The sequence below is a fragment of the Zonotrichia albicollis genome, chromosome 11, assembly GCF_047830755.1.
Source record: "Zonotrichia albicollis isolate bZonAlb1 chromosome 11, bZonAlb1.hap1, whole genome shotgun sequence".
NCBI classification, from domain to species: domain Eukaryota; kingdom Metazoa; phylum Chordata; class Aves; order Passeriformes; family Passerellidae; genus Zonotrichia; species Zonotrichia albicollis.
In genome coordinates this window covers 15,126,718-15,147,751 of record NC_133829.1, presented here as the reverse complement: position 1 = coordinate 15,147,751, position 21,034 = coordinate 15,126,718, and the positions used below count along the sequence as shown (strand labels likewise).

Genomic DNA, 21,034 nt, shown 5'->3' with positions numbered 1-21,034 from the left:
CTTCTCCTGCCCTCCCTCCAGTCCTCACAGTGGGCCATTATATTAGATTGGGCTGATCCAAAAATGGGAGCTGAGGGAGACTCTCTGAAACAGGCTAGAAAAACTCTCTTACAAATGTGGTATGGCCCATAGGAGCACAGATTTTTAAAGCATTTTTGTCTCTGCTAAATAATGTCTCAAGTTGCATGTTTAAATTCCCTAAGTGCTGGAGAGTTCCCTGTGAGGACCTCACTAAAACTGAGGTAATGAAGGATATGATCAGTCTTCTGAGGGTGTTCTGACATAGAGGCAGGTCTGATTACATCATTTGTTTTGGGTTGAGTCTCAGGAGCTTTATAAAAAGCAGCCCTAAAGGCAAGGAGAGAGAAAAGGGGAGAGGAGGGCAATAACTCATTAGCAGAAGCTCTGTATATGTGCATTCTGCTATTTGCCACATGTCTACAAGGGAATTTCCTCAGAGTGCAAAGAAACCTGTGAACTGCTGGAATATTATAAGTCTTTCCTTGAGATGTCAGCCAAGAGCTTCAGTATAGTCACAGTGGCTACTGTGCTCATTTTCTGCCAAAAGATTCAGCTCTCAATGCAAGCACCGTTGAATGGTAAAGTCTTTCAGCTTTCTATTTTATTGTCTCTTGTACCTTAAGGCAGCCATTTATGCAGAAAAATGGCACCCTTTCATTTATTACTATTCAATCATGCTCAAAGCTGTATATTGTTGCAATCTGCTGTTGTTTGGAGTTAGTATCCTTATTTTAATTTCTCAGAATAGGTATTCTGATTTATACAGGGAAATTTGCCCTCTGATTTATTTGACATTACAGACTCTTTGCATGCTCAGTATGCTTTGCTTTGTTGATTTTTATTTCTCAGAGTTAGTGGAAGCATCACACCTTTCCCTCTGCCTGTTTATTTTTAAACCAGAGAGAAAAAAAATCAATCTCTGTAAAGCACCCTACGCACTAGAGGTCATTCTCATATATTGGCAACAAGACTAGTTTCAGGACGTTGGTTTCCTCTCTTTTTAGGAGTCAGTGTTCATCTATTCAAGCTGATTTTAACCAATTTTCATTTTTTCAAACTAATTATAATCTACCCAATGTTATTATAGGCTATGAGGGGAATTGTTGTAAAGTTTTTGTTACTCAGCACGTATATTCATGGGACAAAAATCCAGGAGTTTCAAACATAATCGAGAGCTGTTGGTTTGTGGAGAGCTCTGTGAAGACAAGCATTTTATCAGATTTTTTGCATAAGCAGCAAAAGGCATGGAGTTCAAACTTTTAAGGTCATCTTCTTATTTTGTGCATATGTCCTCTGAAAAAATGCCCATAGCCTGTAGAAGAATCTCCCACCTGAAGGAGAGAGGTTCCTAGAAATTGATGCTTTCAAGAACAACAGAATAAATAAAGCATGATGCTTTACAGGTGCTTTCTGTGACCATACAGAAGGTTTGGAATTGAAAGGATTTGTTGACAAGATATGTTTTATGATACATGCTGAAGGGAATTCTGGAGAGTGCCTGTCTCAGACTTAGCTGGAACCTAGTCCCAAGAAATGGCAAGGGCTACAGTATCTGCCTATCTCAGACATCTTTCCAAGTAGATTATCACACCTACAAGCATTCACATTTTCCTAGCTCTCAAGTGACAGTGGAAATGTATTTTTCCCTGGCTGTTGATCAGTCAAATGCAGGTACACTGGCTCTAGGAACCTGTGCCATGCGTGGGCACGTAACTGTGTCACTCATCAATACTCATCCCAACATGAACAAAGAGCCAGGAGAATGTTTACAGACATAGAGCCATTGAATATTCACTTCTAGATGTGAATCCTCCAATTTGACACCATGTGACAGTCTGCCTGACTCTCATTATCAGGCAGAATAAAAGCAACCGTGGGAATCCTTAAAATCAGAGGGTTTTGGGAAATCTGCAAAAGGCAGGCCTCAGAGACAGCAGAACTGATTGGAGCTAAGCAGAAGCCATGAGATTTGTCAGCAGAAAAGTTATATAAGAAGTAGAAAGTAAGGACAAATAGAATAATGGTTTGTGCATTAACACTTGGCTAGAATAACTCTCTAAGCTGCAGAAAAGTTCATCTAGTGAGATATTAGGAAGTTCTAAGCTTAATAATGGAGCTCTGTGCATTGTAGCTAAGGCTTACAAGGCTATTGTATTATAAATAAGCAAGCATTGTTTTAACCACAGGTACATGTGCTTATAGTGGTTGGATAGAACTACTGTCAATATGCTTTTGCTTTGTGTGATTGGTCAAAAAACTTTATAGTGAGTTGTAACATTAACATTTGTAGTTACACTCCACTTATATTCCTGAGCTCTCTAACTAGAGAAAAATCCCAGGGGTGCACCTACAGGCAATCTGTGGATATTTCAATTTCGAAAAAAAGTACTGAGAGCAGTCTTGCCCCAAGACTTAAGTGACCACAAGAGACTCATCCCTATGGGTACGATCACAGGGATAATTATAGTTACAATTTGAGTGAGGAAGGTCCATAAAATATCAGAAAGTTTGAAAGTATCTATGCTTTTCTGTGTTTTGCTCAACAGCTGGGATTAGAATGATAGAGAAAAATATTGCAACATTCAATACATGGGTTTGAGTAGCAATTTTTTTCTTTACAGAGTAAGATCAATTTCAAATACTCACAGTAATATTTCCTTTTTCTTTAAACAGCGTCAAAATGGTCTTATATTGGTAAGTACTAATTCATACATACAAAGTTATGGCTTTCTTCTGTGCCTTAAAGACAACTGGCCAAATGTATTCTGGTGAGTACTTACTGGGATCACAATCCTTACCTAGGTTTGAATCTGGTCAATTTTCTTGAAATCTGCTATTCATCCACCAGGTTTCATATCTAGGTAACTGAATCAGTTACTGAATTCTAAATCTCCTTGTGGAATGACAAGAATTTCAGCAGACTAAAGCTGGGCCTACGACTGCAGATGTTCCCCAAAGCCCTCTGTTTCCTCAGCTGTCACATTCCAGCCTAGTTCTGCAAAGAGCATTCTCTCCCTACCCACATGAGTTCTTTTTCAGGTAGAATCAGAGTTCAGTAAGTCACCTGTATTCTGTTACTGGAGGCTCAGGTCCCCGAGGATGCCAGCGATGACAAAGCAGAATAAAACACCTTTACGAAAGCAGTGTTAATTTGTAACTAATCCTTTAAGTCATCTACTAACTCAGAAGCACCTGGTGGCTGCTCAGGAAAAGAATTATCTAGTGTTTTTCTTTTAACTGCTCAAATCCTCTAGCCAGGTATTTCCTCACTCAGAGTAGCATTTTACATGCCAAATATCCCCACAGAAGTAGGTGGTAGAGAGAATCTCAGAAAAAAATGCTTGTTCTTAAGCTTTTGGTGCTGCTCCAAGACAACACAAAGAACCTCTGAGACTGAACTTGCTGCTAGGAACTCCTCCTTTTGGCTGTGCTCCATTTACCTGACTCGCCTCACATAAGCAGCAGGAGAACTGCCAGCTGCACGTCTATCTGCCAGTGCCCACACACAGACCTCACATTCCCAGCACTGAAAAGCTTCACACAGCTTTAACAAAGACCTGGGTTTTCCACTTTGACAGCAGCCATCAGATAAACCTAACCCTGCTGGACAGTAAAGAAAACAAGACTTTTTTTACTACCATGAAAGCAGAAGTTTTGCCCTCCTTCCTTGTTTAAATTAGTTACCTCTCCCTTCCTAGTAATTTGGGTACCAGTGTTGTTTTCAAAGTATGTTATTCTCAGTGTCCAACTTCATTAATTCCTATTAAGCTCTTCCATACTGCAGTCTGATTTTGACATTCTAAACATAAGGAGGATAAAGAGAAGGTTCACAAAACATATTATCTTTTTCCTTCAGCTACAGATTTTGAAACATATTTAGAAAAACATATAAAAGCAGATGTATAAAAGAAACTTCAAAAAACGGAATTTGTACAGAACACTACAGAAAATCAGAGGTGGAACACTGATCCCCATAGAGACATACAGCTATTAGAGAGACTGTGCTGAGCCAGGAAAGAGCCCTTCCATACTCTCCTACTGATCCTTATGCCATTCTAAATCTTCCACTGTTTACCTTTGCCCCTGAAACACTTTGCAGTGCCTCTCACTGAAATTAAGTCAACAGGAATGGAAAGGAAATGAAGCCATTATAACCACAGTGCAGACTGATGTCAAGATGAGGGTCAAGGTACAAGATTAAGCGTGGAGGAGAAATCTGAGTGCTCATTGTCAGAGATTTCTATTTGTTGAGTATTTTACATATTTTACAATATGTAAAACTGAATTTTGATGCAGTGCTAATACCTCGGGCCATAGTGGCAAAGCAAGATGACAACACGTGATCAGGCCTTGCCTATTCAGCACAGGCTTTCCCAAGTCATGAGAGTTCACCTTGCCTATAATGGAAACTACTGCATTAGATACATCAAATATAAAGGCTAAAATTCTCCTGTTTGCTTCTTCCTTAGCCAAACTACAGCAATGCTATTTCTTCTTCCTGTTTTCACTACCCTTGTATATAGACCAAGCAATAGTGCCTGGAGGAAACACCACAGAGCAGTGAGGCCTGAGCCCTCCACTCCTGGTTACACAGGCTTGCTTTGTTTTCTCTGAAATGTAGCTCCATCTCCTGTAAGATGGACAAAGTAGATCAAGGGTATCATAAGGAAAGCATTTTCAGTCAAGGAGCTGAAAGAGTGGTTCCAAGACCCCACAGCTCAGGACAGCATAATATGCAGGCAGATTTTGGCAATCCGGCTGTGTGGCTGTGAGGTGCTGGCTGAAGCCTTCTGCCCCCAAAAAAACCCAGTAGAAGTAGAAGGCTTCAATTCTTTGGATTCTGGCTCTTTTTCTGTAGTGTAAGTGGGCTGGAATGAAATCAGAGAACCAGAATCATCCCTTCAGAGTGGACAGGCAGCTACAACAGAGAAAACTGGCTTTGCAGACAAATTTAAGGTAGTAGTGCCAACAGAATTATCAATGAACTTTAGCATGGGAAGAGACAACTTCATGCTGTAATGCAGGCACAAGAACTGTTGGAAACAGACATCAGGCTAATTTTACTTGGAAACTGTTTATTCTGCTGCTGCCAAATACTCCAATTCAGTGAGGTGCTGAGAACCTGTGCTAAGACCCTTCCACTTCCCCTTCAGAAAGCTTTAGAGAACACACTAGAGCATGCCCCAGATTTCTCATACAGCACTTGGATGCTGTAACAGCAACAGCTACAGCCCTTGGCAATTCCTCTATCTCACAAGTTTCTCTCTGGACACACGTGTGGAAGATACACACACATATTGGCTCTGTGTGCACAGGATGGTATCACTGAGCACTGAGCAAAATGGAACCCATGTGGTCACGCCACCATGGCAGGGAGCCTGGACTCAGCCTTCACCACCACCTCAGCCCTGGGCAAACAGCAGCTTTACAGCTTCCAGCTGGCTGGAAACAGGGCAAAGTGCTCTGCCTGGCTGCAAAAATACCACAGGCATTCCCTGTTTTACTCACCCAATGTATTTTACTACATTACTTCAGATCAAGAGAACTTGCATGGACTGTGAGAAGCTGGAGCAACACAAATATTAATTGGTCATCAGAGCAATAATCTGTTGGTACCACTGGTGTCTCACAGGGCTGTTTTCTCCTTATCTTAAATGGGCCAGTGTATGTACCCTGGGAGGAGACACCCCTGTTCATGAAGGAACATCTGTCCTGCATTGCCCAGGAGCGCCAGCGTTGTTGGGGCTGGCTGGAAAGCATAAAGCTGTCAAAGGAAATGTTACAATGGACTCATGCAGTCTTGGCACTGAGGGTGCTTTGCTCAGCTCACTGGGTAGTGGACAGCCAGACAATCCAGAAAATGATTCCTGCTTTATTTACAGACATCTTTTATTAAATAGCCGTGAGGGCACAGTCAGGCTCAGAGCTATTTTCAGTGTGGTAAGGGCACATGGTCCTGCAAACTTGTGTCAAGCAAAGCAATCCACAGGCTGGATTTGAGCAGCCTGAGTTTGCACTCCTCAGTGTGGGAGTGCAGGGAGGGCTCTTGGCAGCGCTGGGAGCAGCGGCAGCAGGAAGGATCCTACCTCCACTGGCACCAGCAGCTCCCTACCTTAACATGCTCACTCCAGCAGATGAATTAGAGTGTTGAGGGGGCAGAACAGGCCCATGGCACAATCAGTGCTCTGCTGACACAGTCCTCGTGGGATCCTCATTGCAGCAAACACTTCTGAAATGCCCGGGTCACAAATGTGTCGCACAAAAAGGAAATTACCTTTGAAGATAATTTTGCAATACTTCTGTTAATATATTTTGGGGCTTGTAGCACAGGCCAATCTTACCTGCACAAGCTGTTCTTTAGTAGTGATTGGACAAAGCCTTTGTAAACACAATGTGATTTCCACTGAATTTATCTGAGTGTACTGGCACAGAAAAGGGAAAATCTGGTTCACAATCAATCCATTTTCAGCAGACCTAACTGAGAAATGCCTTCCAGCTGTGTGGTTTATGTACCTTGGAAATCTCAATTTCACATACGCAAAACTAAGCTGCAGTGAGCTCAGCTCTTTGTGACAACAGGAGTTTTGAGGCATTGAAATTAGAAAGACTATGTGATAAACGACAGAACTTCTGTAAAATCTGGGTTTGTACCAATAAAGAGGTCTTGTTTGGTTTTGTAGGTTTTTTTTTTAATTGAGTAGGAATGAGAAACAAGCAAAATGTTCTATAGCTTAAAGGCCTGTGAGTGGAGTTGCAGATTTATGTCAAGAAAAGGGTCAAGGAACATAAAGACTGTGATAGCTGGATCATTTTATAGAAAAGACAAAAGATTTCCTTCTGAACTGGCAACATAGGTGTGAAGTTCCCATATTCACTTGCCAGCTCTTCCAGACATTTAAGTCACCCAATCACAATACTAAAAACTGATTGGTACTTCATGACTCTCTGGCTGGGACTAGACTTCCATTTTATACTACATCAATCACCTATTTAATTATCAAGTCTTCAAAGCTGTGCTATGTAATACGTTAAAATCTTCTTGCAAAGTCATTACCTTATCAAGCTTTTTAAAATTATTGAAGTCTTTTTACAATAAAGGCTTCTCACCAATTTTCTGACATTGCTGTAATCTTAGTTCCTTTAAAAAGTGTTAAATTTCATTGTTATTGTCATTGTCATGCACAGTAAGCTTGAACCTAATAAACTGTCATTTCTTGGAATATTCCAATGCATATTTTCCTGGGAAATATTCTTCAGCATGTATTCCACAGTATGGAATTTATGGTCTTTTGGATGTATTTGTTATTTGCCAAGAAAAGGTAGAGGAGAGGCTTCTATAATGTCAGCATAACGCCTTTTAGCTTTTTAAAATCATTTCAGCAACTTTAAGATAGTATCACAAGGATGTAAGAAGAAAGAAATTGATGTGATTGTCAGTGAACTGGAGTCAAAAATTTAAGTTGCAGCAACAGCAAAGCCTATTTACACTGAAAAGTGCTGATTGAGTCTGTCAAACTCTGCACATTGCAAACAATGTTGCCGGCTAACCCTATGTCTTGAATACTCTTAAACAGCTTTACCAAGAAAGTAAGTCTGTCTTTAAGCACCAGAACTGATCTTATTGATTCTGTCACATGAACTATGTTTAAGAAAGATTCACCCCCACTATCCATTTACTTGGCAATTGTCTTTCATGTAAATAAGGTGAACTGCTAATAGTATCCTCCTGCCTGTTAATTTCCTTCAGAAAATATCTGAACTGGCTTTGCCCGTTCAAAGAAGCCCCTGGGAATATTATAGTTTTGGAAAAGAAGCCTTCTAATCAAAGACTCAAGGGACTCAATCTACATAGTTGAAGAGAAGTGAGAAATTATATCCTCTATGTTATAAGTACTTCAGTGAGGAACAAAAGTATGGAAACAGCAGGCTCACAGTGAAAAGCAAGGAGAGTAATTATCCATTGGGCACTAATGAAGTATCTTTTATCTGCAGTGCTTAAAGGAAGAGTAGAGGTTTATTCCCTTCTGAAAACAATGGCCTCATGGAGTAGAAATCTATCCAGGCAGGCCCAGTGTTCTGTGTTACACAGATCAGACTGGGTGATCCCTAAGGACCTTCCTGCCTTGGAAAGAATCATGAGTGTTCAGAGACAAGGAGAAAAAAAAGTTGCAAGTACCTCTTCTGGTATTTAAATCTGAATCATCTCATCTCACAGTCTGTAAACAGCTGCTAGCTGGTTAATGTGCAATTAAAGCAAAAGCACAATTAAAATTCTCTTGATATTATCTATTCTTTGTAGATCTTACCTCGGGCAAAAGGCTGTGATGAAGAAAAGTTTCACCGGAGTTTGAGCAAGTTATTGCTGGTCAAATTACCATAACACCTTCAATTTTTGCAAGTTAGCTTTTCACTGTGGGTTTTGCAAGCCTGTTAGATAGTGCTAGAGAGTTTGTACAGTAAGGAAATGTCTGAGAGTCTGATATAATCAGACCTGTCTCTAGGTCACAACACCCTCAGAAAAATGACCATACCCTTCATTACCTCCATTTTTATGAGGTCCTTTTTTAAAAAACAAAGTCTTAAAAATTCAGAAAAGGCTTCTTTTCCAATTTTTTTGTGAAGGCTGACACAAGAGAATTTCTGTGTTAACTGCAAGTGAAGGTTTGACAAATGTGTCTCTGTTAATTCACACAGGTCCTGATGGAGAGAAGGCCTGGCCAAAGAAATACCCATTTTGTGGAGGAGTATTCCAATCACCAATTGATTTCCACAAAGCTATTCTCCAGTATGATTCTAATCTCTTGCCTTTAGAATTCATAGGCTATGACGTGCCCTCCACTGACCAGTTTACATTGATAAATAATGGCCATTCAGGTAAGAGAGCTCACAGACAGCAAGGAATGGTAAAAGAAAGAGCTGCAGGAACTCACTGTGGTTTGTTTGGTTTTTTTTACTTCATGGGTAACCCTTTGATTATTAGATTAAATTAAGCTGCTAATCAGATGAGAAAGTCTTCACATCAGCATACCTGCATCTACAGAACAGGCTAGAGAAATCTGGGGAAGTACTAAGAACAAATGGATTCCCAGTAAGTAAAATTTTAAATAAAGAAATTTAAAATAAACTCTAGGCATGTCAGAATTAATGCCCAAGGTTTTCTTATTACTTTGGTTGAGTTGCACTGAAACAGAAACAGACTTTGTGATTCAGCTAAAAAGAGGTTGACTGATAACATATAAGCAACGGGTCTCTTCAATTCATCACCAATTATGGGAGGGCATGGGGAAGAGGAAAAAAATGTAGGAGCTCCATTCTGTTCTTTTGAGTAGAAATAGAAACCTCTTTAGAGTAAGGTAAGATAGACAGTGATACATAGTGATAGGTGAGAAGACAGAAAAATAATTAGTGTACGAACAGGTCCTCCCCACAGTAGCACCAAACCAGTGTCAGTACAGCAGGTAAAGGCAGAGATGATGCTGTCATAAAGGTCTCCTATAATGACACAATATACAATACCGGTGAGTCAGCCCCACAATTTTTCATTCCTTCCTGAAACACCTGAAGACATAGAAATAAAAATAGTTATAAAGTCCTCCTTCTTTGTATCCTCCTTTATTGCAGAAGTATCAAAATAACCTGCATTATAAAATGGCCTCTGTTCTCACATGCTTGGTTATGAATTGACCAACATGCAAAACCCACTTTCAAATCATTCTTTCAGTGAAGTTGACTGGCTCAATTGAACATCACAAGCCCATTCTTCAGTAAGGGCCAACCTCTTGGGACAGACTCCTGGTTTTCCTCTTGATCAATTTCTCCTTTAAAACCAGGTTGCTTCCAACTAGGAATGGCTGGAACATTCTTTCCTTGTGAGCCTTCATTTCCTAAAAGTCCTTCTCAGTCCTAAGTGAAAGACTGGACTGTCGCAGTTGAATGCAACAGGCTGATGTGACAGGCAATAGGCAGAGAAGGAAATCTTGTCATTGTGTACTTGAAGGGTGCCAAAAGAACAGCACTGAAAACCTGTCCCTGCCAAAACAGTCACAAGTAAAAGCAAATTCCTTGGAGAACATAAGTCACTACCACTGTCAGATCTCACCTCAAAAATACCAAGTTTGATTATTTCCTAAAGAAAGTCAAGACAAAAGTATAACCCCCTCAAGAAAATGGGAATTCATTTACAACATCAGTGCCCTCCTAGAAAGCAGTAGAGATGCATCCTATGCTAGAAACCACACTTAGATACAAGTTAATTTACCTCTGAGTAACAAAATTTAGCCTCGGTTGGACTGATCATTATACCATCTGCTGCTAACTTCTTTTTCAGCCAGAGGAAACCAGTAGGATGCTTAGAATTGTGCTGTCAAATCATTCCTATATGACGTTTGATGTTCTTCACCAGCCAGCTCTTCAGAATTCAGATACAATCACCTTCATCAGCTGGACTGAAAACAGTAGAGCTCAAAAAAAAATTCCCTTTCAGCAGGAGTCTAAAAATACAGAGGGTCACAGCTGTTACTTCACTACGGTTTTGAGCCTTGTTTCCCCTGAAAAACATGTCCAGGCAGTCCGAAACCAAACTGTATTCAGTCTGAAAAATAATGCAGATAAATTGCAAAACAATCAATCTGTTCTTGGCATTGCTTTATGAAGTACCAAGTGCTCCAAGTGAACAACTGAGAAGTTTCTGCTGGCTTGAGAATTACTACTGTAATTTCTACACAAAAATCCCCCAACAAGAGCCTTAGTGAGGAGAAGGGAGGCTCATGCATACAAGGGTGATGCTCCAGCATGTCAAGAGAGGAGATGTCCCTTCCTAAGGCCTAGGATTATCCTGCTGCTCGACATCAGTGTTCTGGATTTTGGGAGCAGCAAGGAAAGAGAGGAGTTTATTTGGTTTTATCCTGTGTCCCCAAAAGAAGATTAAGAGGCAGCAGAGTTCAATATAACAGGGGATATAAATTACCATGAGAAATATTAATTTATTAATCAATTTTCAACCATTATAAGGGGATTGAAAGAAGATACATGAGCATAATTTTGCTTTGACATATCAGTAATTGTCTCTTCAATGTCTGAGATAAATTCACATTTTTCAAAGATTTCCATTAGCAACAATTGTCGCTTTAAATTCACGTATTTAGGAAAATAGAAACAGGTATGTTGTAAATGCTCTAAATCCTCATCTACCAAGGAAGGCTTAAAGAGAACAGAAGTGTTTATCTCCTACCACGGACTGAGATGGATTTGAGTCAAGAATCTGCTTTTTTCATGCTCCATATATAATAGACTCCGTATTTTTACTTGTCCTGTTCCTGAGAGCTGTGGTGTCATTTGTTCCTATCTGGTTTTGATCTGCTTACAGTGAAAATGTATCTGTCACCTGCTATGTCCATCAGAAACCTCCCATTTGAATACACTGCATCTCAACTTCACCTGCACTGGGGGAACCAGAACAAGTCAGAAGGCTCTGAGCACACCGTGGGCGGGAAGCATTTTGCAGCAGAGGTAAGGCAGACCAGCTCAGATCAGGGAAAGAGGCAAAGAAGGTTGGGTGGGTAGGTTCTATTGTTTCAAAGTGGGATCTGTGTCTCGGGTGAATGACTGTAAAAGGCTGTGAGGTTCTAAGCCGAGTATTTATGATCAGCCAGAAGTCCCTGAAGAGCCCTCCTGCACCATCTCGTCCTGAGGTGGCTGCATGGTGCTTTCTAACTGTGAAACACAAATGTGAGCATAACCCAGATGTTATTGTAACAAAGTATCTTCTTCTTTGTAGCTGCATATTGTACATTACAACTCTGAGAAATACCCAGATATAACAGCAGCAATGGACAAAGCAGATGGACTGGCTGTTCTGGCTGTTCTCCTTGAGGTAGGATGCAGGATCTTTATTTTCTGTTTGTTTAGAGTATGCTTTCAATCATTCAGTTATGAGAGACCTTTAATGTACAAAATCACCTACATTCTTTACATTATTATTATCATAGACAGTGGCTGAGTAAAGGATCTTCCTTTCCTCTTTCACAAAAAAATAAAAAGAGTCAGATTCTAGCAGCACATACCAAACCAGGAGCAAATGCCACAAAAAGAGGAATTCTGAATATTTCCTCATGATATTTAGTAAATTAACTTCAGCTATGTTAAATCCATTTTTGCATTCATTTACAAACTAATGATTGGTAGTGTTTATCAAATAAGAGGCAAGAGTGAATTTCAAGCTCATTCACTCAAAGCTGCCTACTGTAGCATGGAGCAGTTTGAACACAGAGAGGCACAGGCAGGCACAGCCCTGCCTTTGACCACTGTATGTAATCAGGATGTAACCACAGTCTTCTCCCTGCTAACTTCCCAGATTCTTTGAATCACAGATTACAGAAAACGAGTATGTCCAGTGACATTTTAAGATGTCACGACAGCTTTCCAATTTTTCTCTCTTAAGTCCTACATATGAAGATAATAACGGTCTTAAACAAAAAGAAAAAATAATAGTAACTTGTATGTGTACAATTCTTACTGAGGATTAAAACTCATCAGTAAGATAACTGTAAAGATAATTTTTAAATGTGAGGATTTTCTGCAGTATAACAAAGCAAAACCACAAATTTCCACATTTCCATCAAAAAGTGAATTGTTCCAGTTAGCAAGCAAAGCTTGCCCTGATATTACCCAAGCTCACTTCCTAGCACCTCTAAGATTCTGAGAGTAATTTTGTGTGAAATTTCAGTTAATTTGGAAGTTGTAGCTGTGAAAAGTGTCAGAGTATTGTACATTACACTAGGAAATAATACTGGGATTCTGGTTATTTCTAAGCAATGGTATTTGAAAATCAAGTTAATGAACGATGGAGATTAGGTCTTGGAAATCCTTTCAGACAGCTGGTGGGTATTACAGTTAATGTAAGGACACCAGTTTACTATGTCTGGTTGTCAGAGGAGTTGCTCAGCACCAGCTCTGAAGAATTCATAAAAAAGGCATTGATTATTAGACTGAAAAGCTACTGGTAGCAGTTGAAAAAGAGTCTTGTGTGATAGATGAGTTATAGCCTAGGTCAGATGTCGTTGTAGGCCTGTGGCCCTGTGGTACCCAACAGGATCATTCTTCACCTCCCCAGGCTGTGAGAAGCTGCGCTATAAAAATGTTTGTGGGTGGAAAAATGTGGCTTTGACTGGAAACCAGGAGATGATCTGAGAAGCCTGGCAGCTGAGAACTTCTGCCTGCACTGCTTTCAGAGGAAAGGGCTTCTCTTCATTTGCACTGCACTCTGAGCAGGCAGGGGCAATAGGGTCAGTGCTCACAAAAGGTCTGCACTGCAGGTGTAAAGGCAGCAACACAACACAGAAACTCTTATAGCCCTGGAGCAGGAATATTATCATGGCTCTGAGGACAGAGGGAATGCTTTGAGTTATAAAATACTTATGCCATCCTAGTACATTAATATCTGGACAGTGGAAGCCCTTGCCTGAGGACAGGCCAGAAGCACAGACTCATATTCAGACTGGTGATTTGCTGCTGTTGATAATGTGATCATTGCAGATTGGACCCTTCAGCCCATCCTATGAAAAGATCTTCAGGCACTTCCGGAATGTGAAATACAAGGGTGAGTGACTAAATCAGATTGAGAATGGCTGAGAGTATCAGGTGTCGCCCTGAGAGGGATTGAACTGGCAGAAGAAACAGTGCAGAGATCCCACACAGATCTGTCACAGACTGTGAAAGGCTTCCAAATGCAGTGCATTCCTGGGAAGAGCATATGGCCAGCACGCCCCATGTGATGCTGACTGAGCCTTATTTGTTCCACATGGTGTTTTCTAGTTAATCTGGCCACAGTTTATCTTAGAGGAGTCTGATTTGGTATCTCAGACAAGATTTGTACATAGGAAACTTAAAAAACTGTAGTCCTTATTAAACTGGGATCGCCTCTGCTAAAAGATATTTTTCTTTTCCTAGTGATATGACACTGAAAATATCCCAAAAAAATTCATTTCACCTGTGTACTCATGATGCAGTATTTAACACAAACCCCCTTTTTTTAGATCAGAAGGTCCTGGTCCCTGGTTTCAATGTTCAAGAACTGCTTCCTGACAGACTGGATGAGTATTATCGCTACGAAGGATCCCTGACAACTCCTCCCTGCTACCCAAGTGTTCTCTGGACAGTTTTCCGACACCCCGTTAAAATCTCTCAAGAGCAGGCAAGTTCCAAGTTCCAGCAGAGCACATTTCCCTGACTGGTGTCTGCTAAAGGACAGTAAATGCATAGTCTCATTTCCTGGATTTCTCGTATGTTCCTGTAAAACTGAGCATGGACCATTGCTAAAATCCTTTAAGTGGGAAGAACAGCACAGAACTAATATAAATCAATATCCCATTCTGTTTGTTGTTAGCATGTTCTCAGTTGGCCAGAACAAAGGACAGACAGCTGCACACCAATTGATACAGTATCAGCTTGAAAAAACTCCAGTCGAGTGAGATGAATTTTGATTTTCATTATGTACTTTTTCCCTGGCTCCAAGTCTTTCAATGAGTTACCTGCAGGTTATTGTTTGGGTTCCATATCTGAACATTAATCACGAAGTGTTTTGGTGTTACTTTGATCCTGATGGACTTGAGTGGGTTGGAAAGTTTCTAAAGATCTTGTGTTGTGTTATTTATCCATCTTGAGTTCCCTAACTGCTCTCCTAACTTACATTTTTTTTGCTTATCTAATTACCTTCTTTTGCTCTTAGGTGGCCACTTACCTAGACTATAAATTCACAATCACTATCTTTTGATTCACCTAATTATAGACAAAGGGGAAAATATTATTAGCAAAATCTCAGATCAAATTACTGCAAGCTCCTTGTCTTGAAAATACATTCTCAGCTTCTGTCAGACCATGTCTCTACCAAAATAAAGAACTCTTTCAAAAAGTTGCCTTTAATACTACCTAGGAGTTAGACTATGCCAGGGAGAGTATGCTGGGAAGTCTACTGTGTTTCCTCCCATTGAATTTTTCTGGCTGACAATCTGATAGTAAGCAGTAGTTTCACCAGGATCTAAACAAAATACAGGTATGGACTTGGAGATGTCACATTGTTTAAACAATATTCTGTATTTGGGTTCACAGGCCACATGAAACTTAATTATTAATGTATCCCCTTCCCTTTGACTGCACCTTTTTCTTTTTTCCATCACTCCCAGTGATCACACACAGACACTGCTTTCACTGTGTTCTGTGAGCTGATCAGGTGCATCCCTTTATAGCTGCTGGCACTGGAAACAGCCATGTACTGCACAGAGCGTGACGACCCAGAGCCCCTGGAAATGGTTGATAACTTCAGAAATGTTCAGGATTTCCATGAAAGACTGGTTTTTATCTCCTTCCGTGAAGGTGAGTTGTGTGAATGCTTCTGTGCAAATGTGAAGTACTGAAATGGCAGTCCTGTCCGACTGTACCACTACAAAAACACTGATATCCCCCTGCAGTTCACCTGGTTGCCTTTTCTTCTCATACTGAGAAGTATATATACTCATACCACCCTTGGGATTATAATAGGTTCACCATGGAATCCTCTGCAGTGACCAAACTTCTGCATTTTCTACCCTCATCCTCTGTTTATCACAATTCACTGCCTGGTGGGCTTGGCAAGGGTGTGTTGTCAATTCCTATCAGCACCTACAAGCCATTGATCTGCTGAGTCCGAATGGTCAGTCAGAAATGAGAAATGCAGTGTTCCATCCATTTCTTAAACTGACCTCTCAGCACCTGACTGTATTCTCTCTATAAATCATACTCAGTACTTAATAGTAGAAGGTAGAGAGTTACAACCCATGAAGCCAGGAATTGAAAATCTGACACTATGCTTCTCATCTAGGAATCTCCAAATATTTCACAGAAATAGTGTAAGCATTATTATTTCCATTTATGGGGGAAAATTTGATTTAGATGTGACTCTCAAAATTGTTGCTGTGAACCAGAGCCAAACCAAATAATAACATTTGGTTCTCCCTCTGCTGAGGCACAATATTGGCTCCCACGCAGAGATAACACCAGCCATAAAAGCATTTTCAGTGTACCTTTAAAGATGGCTTGACTTAGCAGAGTTAAACTGTAGGGGTTATTGCCCTGTTCACACCCCAGAACCGGTCTCTATGGCTAAGAAGGACATTGCTCAGTGCCACTTTAATAGAAATCCCATTCAGTCTAAGTACATTAAGTTACAAAAGCTCATTGACGCTACCAGTGAACCATAGAAAAAATGTTCAACCCATTTCAAAAAGAGTATTCATTTCCCCTGTAATCTCACATTCCACTTACTGCAGTCACAAAAGCTTCCTCACAGGTGCAGCCCCTCACCTAAAGGGGAAAAAAGGAAAGAAAGGGGAAAAAAGAGAAAAATAAGGAGAAATGTCTCCTGTCAAAGCTCAATGAAGCACCCCTGGCTGCTGCAAGTGCCCAGCCTGATGCAGTCAGCTGCACCTCAAATAGGAACAGAGCACACCTATTAAGAAGGGAAGGAAAGGCCATGCAGAGAGTCAAGGATTGAGCCAGGCAACCACTGAAATTTGTAAAAGAAATCCTGTTGTGCACACCTAAGCCCCTACCGAGCAGGTTTTCAGAGAAACTTTTCTGCCTTATCACTGACAAGCCTGAACTGCCACTTCCCCTGAGCACAGACACCACAAGATGGGGCCACTGGCCCGTGTTTTGTAGCAAAATTGAAAATGCCTGAGGTGTTCAGTCATCCACACGTTTGATGCCAGTAATGACCATCTAAATTCACGCCTATATTTATAAGAACCACATTTCAAAATACCTCTAATCTTTAAGGATTACACAGCAAAACTCATGTGTGTGTGTTTGTAATACACTTTGTTTTATCAGCAATTTATTCCAATAAATTCCCCTTCATATAAATGCAGCTGGAATTTGCTACGATGTTCAAACCACCTGAGTTAAACAGGAACTCGTATCTAGTTTTGATTGGGTACCAGGCTGAAATACTGTCTTACTAAATTTTGTAAGAAGATCCTCTCATCACACAGAAGTGCTCCCTGCCCTTTCCCTTCCAACTACAAGCTCTTTTTTTTTCTACAGTTATCTCTTTGGTGTTACATTTTTGTGTCCATTTGACACCTTTACTATGACAAAACTCACCTTTTACAAAACAGCTCCTCTTCAATTCCATGGATTGCAAGCTTCTTCCATTCAGCTGGACTTCAATTTAATGGGTCAAATGCAGTTAAACTCTACATTTTACACTTGTTTTTCATCAACAGCTGATTTAATAGGAGAAAATATTTAGATGGAATGCGTGAAACCTGTCAGTTTGACTCTGAAAGTGCTCTGATGTTGCTTAGTGAGAGCCAATCATTTCAAAAATTATTTTTAAAAATGTGTAAATAAATTAAGAAAATGCAGTTAAGAAAAGGGAGGTCACCTCCAGGATCTTTGTGGAAGAAAAAATAAATAAAAAATATCTTAATTGCCAAAAGCATACATGAAGCTCACTAAGAAATATAGCATTATGAGAATCCTTAAATCTTTATGCAAATAAGGGATCACTCAATTTTTCATACCAATATCCTGAACTCATTTTTATCTTCTTTGATGCCTTTAAGCAATGTTCTCAGCAGCAAAGAATATTATTCTTCAGCTGTCCACAGTCAGTGGTGCTCTGTGGTGTGAGAGAACAAAAAGGATTGAATTTAATGTCCTTGATTGCCTGGGTTTAATTCTTTGGGTTTGTTTATGAGCTCTAATTTATTATAGCATAAAAATCATACTCCTGCTATGACCTGCTGTACCAGGGCCTCCACACTGGCACTGTGGCTTCAACATGTGCATCATATCCAGCACTGTGAGCTGTGGAGCCAGCTGTGGGACTGGGGCATCCCAGGGAACATCTGTGCAGAGCTGCCCATCCACAGTCACAGCGTGGTGTGACAAGGCTCTAGAGAGGTTGCCAGTGCAGAATGCAGACATCGTGACAGATCAGAGACTCCCCTTCTCCACTCAAGGCAGTGGTATTAACACTTGTGCCTGTTTTCCCTCTTTTCTTAGGCTTTGTGGTGTCTGTTGTGATAGCCTGCATTCTGGGAGTTCTCATCATTCTTGCAGTAGCATTCTGGCTACTGAAGAAGAAAAGGTGAGATGTCTGGCTATCATATCACAAAAAAATTCAAGCCGTATTTTCCCTCTGACATAGAGAAGTGCTTGTGTGTCCAAAACTTTGACCTTTTTCATAGTGATAAAGTTTGGTCTTTCAGAAGACATGATCTCTTCCTACAAACTATGATTTGTTTTTATTGCTGTAGACATTATTTCCTTGTGTGATATGAGGCTGGATCAATAAAAGACTTATCCAGTTTTCCTATTTCCCAAACGCCATTTGTTCTTTTCTTGTTATTTTTGCTAGCACTGCTGCTCTGAATTGATTTTTGGATCCTTCCATTTTTTCCTGGAACAGTATGTGAAACAAGGAGAATGGAATTTTAGGAAAACCTCTCCCAAAGATCACAACCTTTTAGATGAAGAAATAAGTACTGCCAAAAGATCATTAAGCCACTGTTTGCTAACAAAGCCAAATTCTGGGGAAAAAAAATCTAAGATTACAAATTTTGCTACAGCCTGATTTCCTTTGCATTCAGCATTGACCTTGCATACGAAATGTGGTCTCCTGAAATATTTTAAATAATTGATAATAATAAATAAGCTATGTGACATTTGCACTAGTACAGAGAAAAATGATCTCATACATGCATAATGGACAACTTTAAGTAACTAATTGTGCTTTTCCTTCATTGGCATTACAGTTATTTAATTATTTTTTTTTTAGTTGCAAAAAGGGAGGTGGAGACAACAGAGGAGTCATCTACAAACCAGGCATGTACAAGGAGAAAGAAGACATCTCCAAAATTTGATGCCCTGCTCTGTCACAAAAGCCCCTTTTCATTCATAGCACTGATTTATTTTGAATTAGTGAAACACATCACTTGTTCTTGGCTAATGATAACCCTCAAGAGAGTTCTATAAACACATACCAGCCTAAAGTTTTCTGTAGCCCTTGTTGTCTTGTTTTCCAGAGAGATATGATCAGTGAATTCCCCTGAGCTGAATTCCTCGCCACATTCTTTTCATGTCTGCTGCTTACTGAGTCTGGGTGTTTCATTTGATTTTACAGTTAATCCTAAACTCCAGTTTTATGGTTTGTTTAGCACAGGTTTTCCCAAATCTGCAGACACTCATCAAGCTACAAGAACTCTTCCCTGCTAAAACAGTGCATTGGTTTTAGCAGCATGAATATAAACAAGATAAAGGGCAAACTGTATTTGACACCAGAAGTTGAGCTGGGTTGTTCAGCAGATACAGTTTTGAAAAGTGCAGGATGTGATGTCAGTGTATTCACCAATGGAATTGTAATATTAGAGGAAAAGACAAGTGTAAATGCAATGAAAGCCACGTGGATTATTGATGAGGTTCAGGCCCAGGTACTCTGTACTGAAAAAACACTACTGGGGGAACAGCTCACTTTCCAGCTATCACACAGCCCCACAAATCTGTTAAGGAAGTCAGCCCCTCACTGTCACAGGAATTAGAGAAGATAGTCTTATTATTCTGCTCTTATTTATAGTGTATGAATGATGTGAAGATAAGGTAGTTGCTGCTGCTTGTAAGTAGGCTTGTCATTTAATCACAAAATCCTGATAGATTTTACTGTATATATTACAGCTGCAATTACACAGTATACGTTTTTTCCAGTTTACTTCTCTTAGTAATCTAATTCTTTGAAAGAAATCTGAAATATATTTTCAAACCTCATAAGCTAGATATTCAGAGTTTGATTCTGCATATTTGGAAGTGAGAAGCATAAACCTGATTCCACTGCAGACAATGTGGAAAGCCATTGACTTCAGGAAGAATTGGGTGTATCCAGCCTACCCTGATGCACACAGAATTCCTCTCAAGTCTGACATCTACCGTACAGATCTGAAATGCTTGTACTTCAGTATGCACACAGGAAGTAACAGACACATGACTATACCTAAAATAACATCCGGTCTGAATGCTGCTAAACACTACTGGGGAAATTTCAGTCTGAACTTTATACTTAGATACCTCTTGTATTCCATTGCAGCACCACCACATCTGTGACTTTAAAGAAATAAACTCTTATCATGCATGTTTTCTCCTTTCAGGACAGCAGATTCAGACTATTTCAGCTTAGAGTGTTTTAGATTCTTCCTCTTGCATCCCCAAGTAAACTGTGTGATGTCATAAGCAGGATTTTCAGTGCAAGGAGAAATAACTTATTAATACTAACTGAACATGGAAATTTAGGACCACAACTTTACAACTGAGTACATTGCATATGCCAGCATTTTTATCCTGCATAAACAAGCACATAGAGATAATCTTGTTGAAATGTTTGAAATTACTTCAACAGCAGCATCTGTGTGCTACAGGGAACATAACTTACTCTTTGAATAAAAGTGTTTAAAGACAAAATTGCATAATAAATTTTTTGCTATGGGTTTGTCTATGCTTCTCTTGTTTCTTACAGAACAGTAACATTTTATTGTGTATTTTGACCTTTACCTCAGCTGATTAGAAACATCCACCAGTCACTCTCTTTGTACCGTGACTTTGCACTGCCAGTGGTCCTTAACCTGAAAGAATCTAGTATGTTTTCTGGTCTCTGCAGCCACTGTCATTTAATAAACCTATTGAAGGATTGCATTTTTTAAAAATAGTTTCCAGCAGATTTCTTTTGTCACTCCTACACACATAATATGTCCAGGAAAAAAATCAGGCATGATCAGAAAGACAGATGTAGCTAACATGCTACCATAATAAGACCCACAATCCAGTAAGGGGAAATGTGACCTTACTTATCCTTTTCTGCTACTGTGATTCCAGGCAGCTTCTCTGGCTAGGGAGATTTACAGTACCTGGAGAATACCTCATGTGTGACATAGATAACAACATTGTGTCCCTGGCAGACCTCTGGGAACTAAACTGTCACTGGGATGCT

The 21,034-nt window shown here is 40.0% G+C and overlaps 1 protein-coding gene across 1 annotated transcript; it reads left to right on the top strand.

The window, feature by feature from the left end:
- The first annotated feature begins 303 nt into the window (after positions 1-303).
- CA12 (carbonic anhydrase 12) lies at positions 304-20,668 on the top strand. The gene is made up of 10 exons (XM_014267572.3): positions 304-599; positions 2,695-2,715; positions 8,716-8,895; positions 11,387-11,529; positions 11,798-11,893; positions 13,555-13,618; positions 14,055-14,212; positions 15,264-15,390; positions 18,064-18,148; positions 18,839-20,668. The coding sequence occupies exons 1-10, from the start codon at positions 509-511 to the stop codon at positions 18,921-18,923; spliced, it is 1,050 nt and encodes a 349-aa protein (XP_014123047.2). The 5' UTR covers positions 304-508; the 3' UTR covers positions 18,924-20,668.
- Positions 20,669-21,034: the final 366 nt, after the last annotated feature.

Coding starts and splice junctions, on each gene's coding strand:
- CA12 (XM_014267572.3), top strand. CDS start 509: ATGTCAGCCAAGAGCTTCAGTATAGTCACAGTGGCTACTGTGCTCATT. Junction 11,530..11,797: donor GGAAGCATTTTGCAGCAGAG/GTAAGGCAGACC, acceptor TCTTCTTTGTAG/CTGCATATTGTACATTACAA. Junction 13,619..14,054: donor CCGGAATGTGAAATACAAGG/GTGAGTGACTAA, acceptor CCCTTTTTTTAG/ATCAGAAGGTCCTGGTCCCT.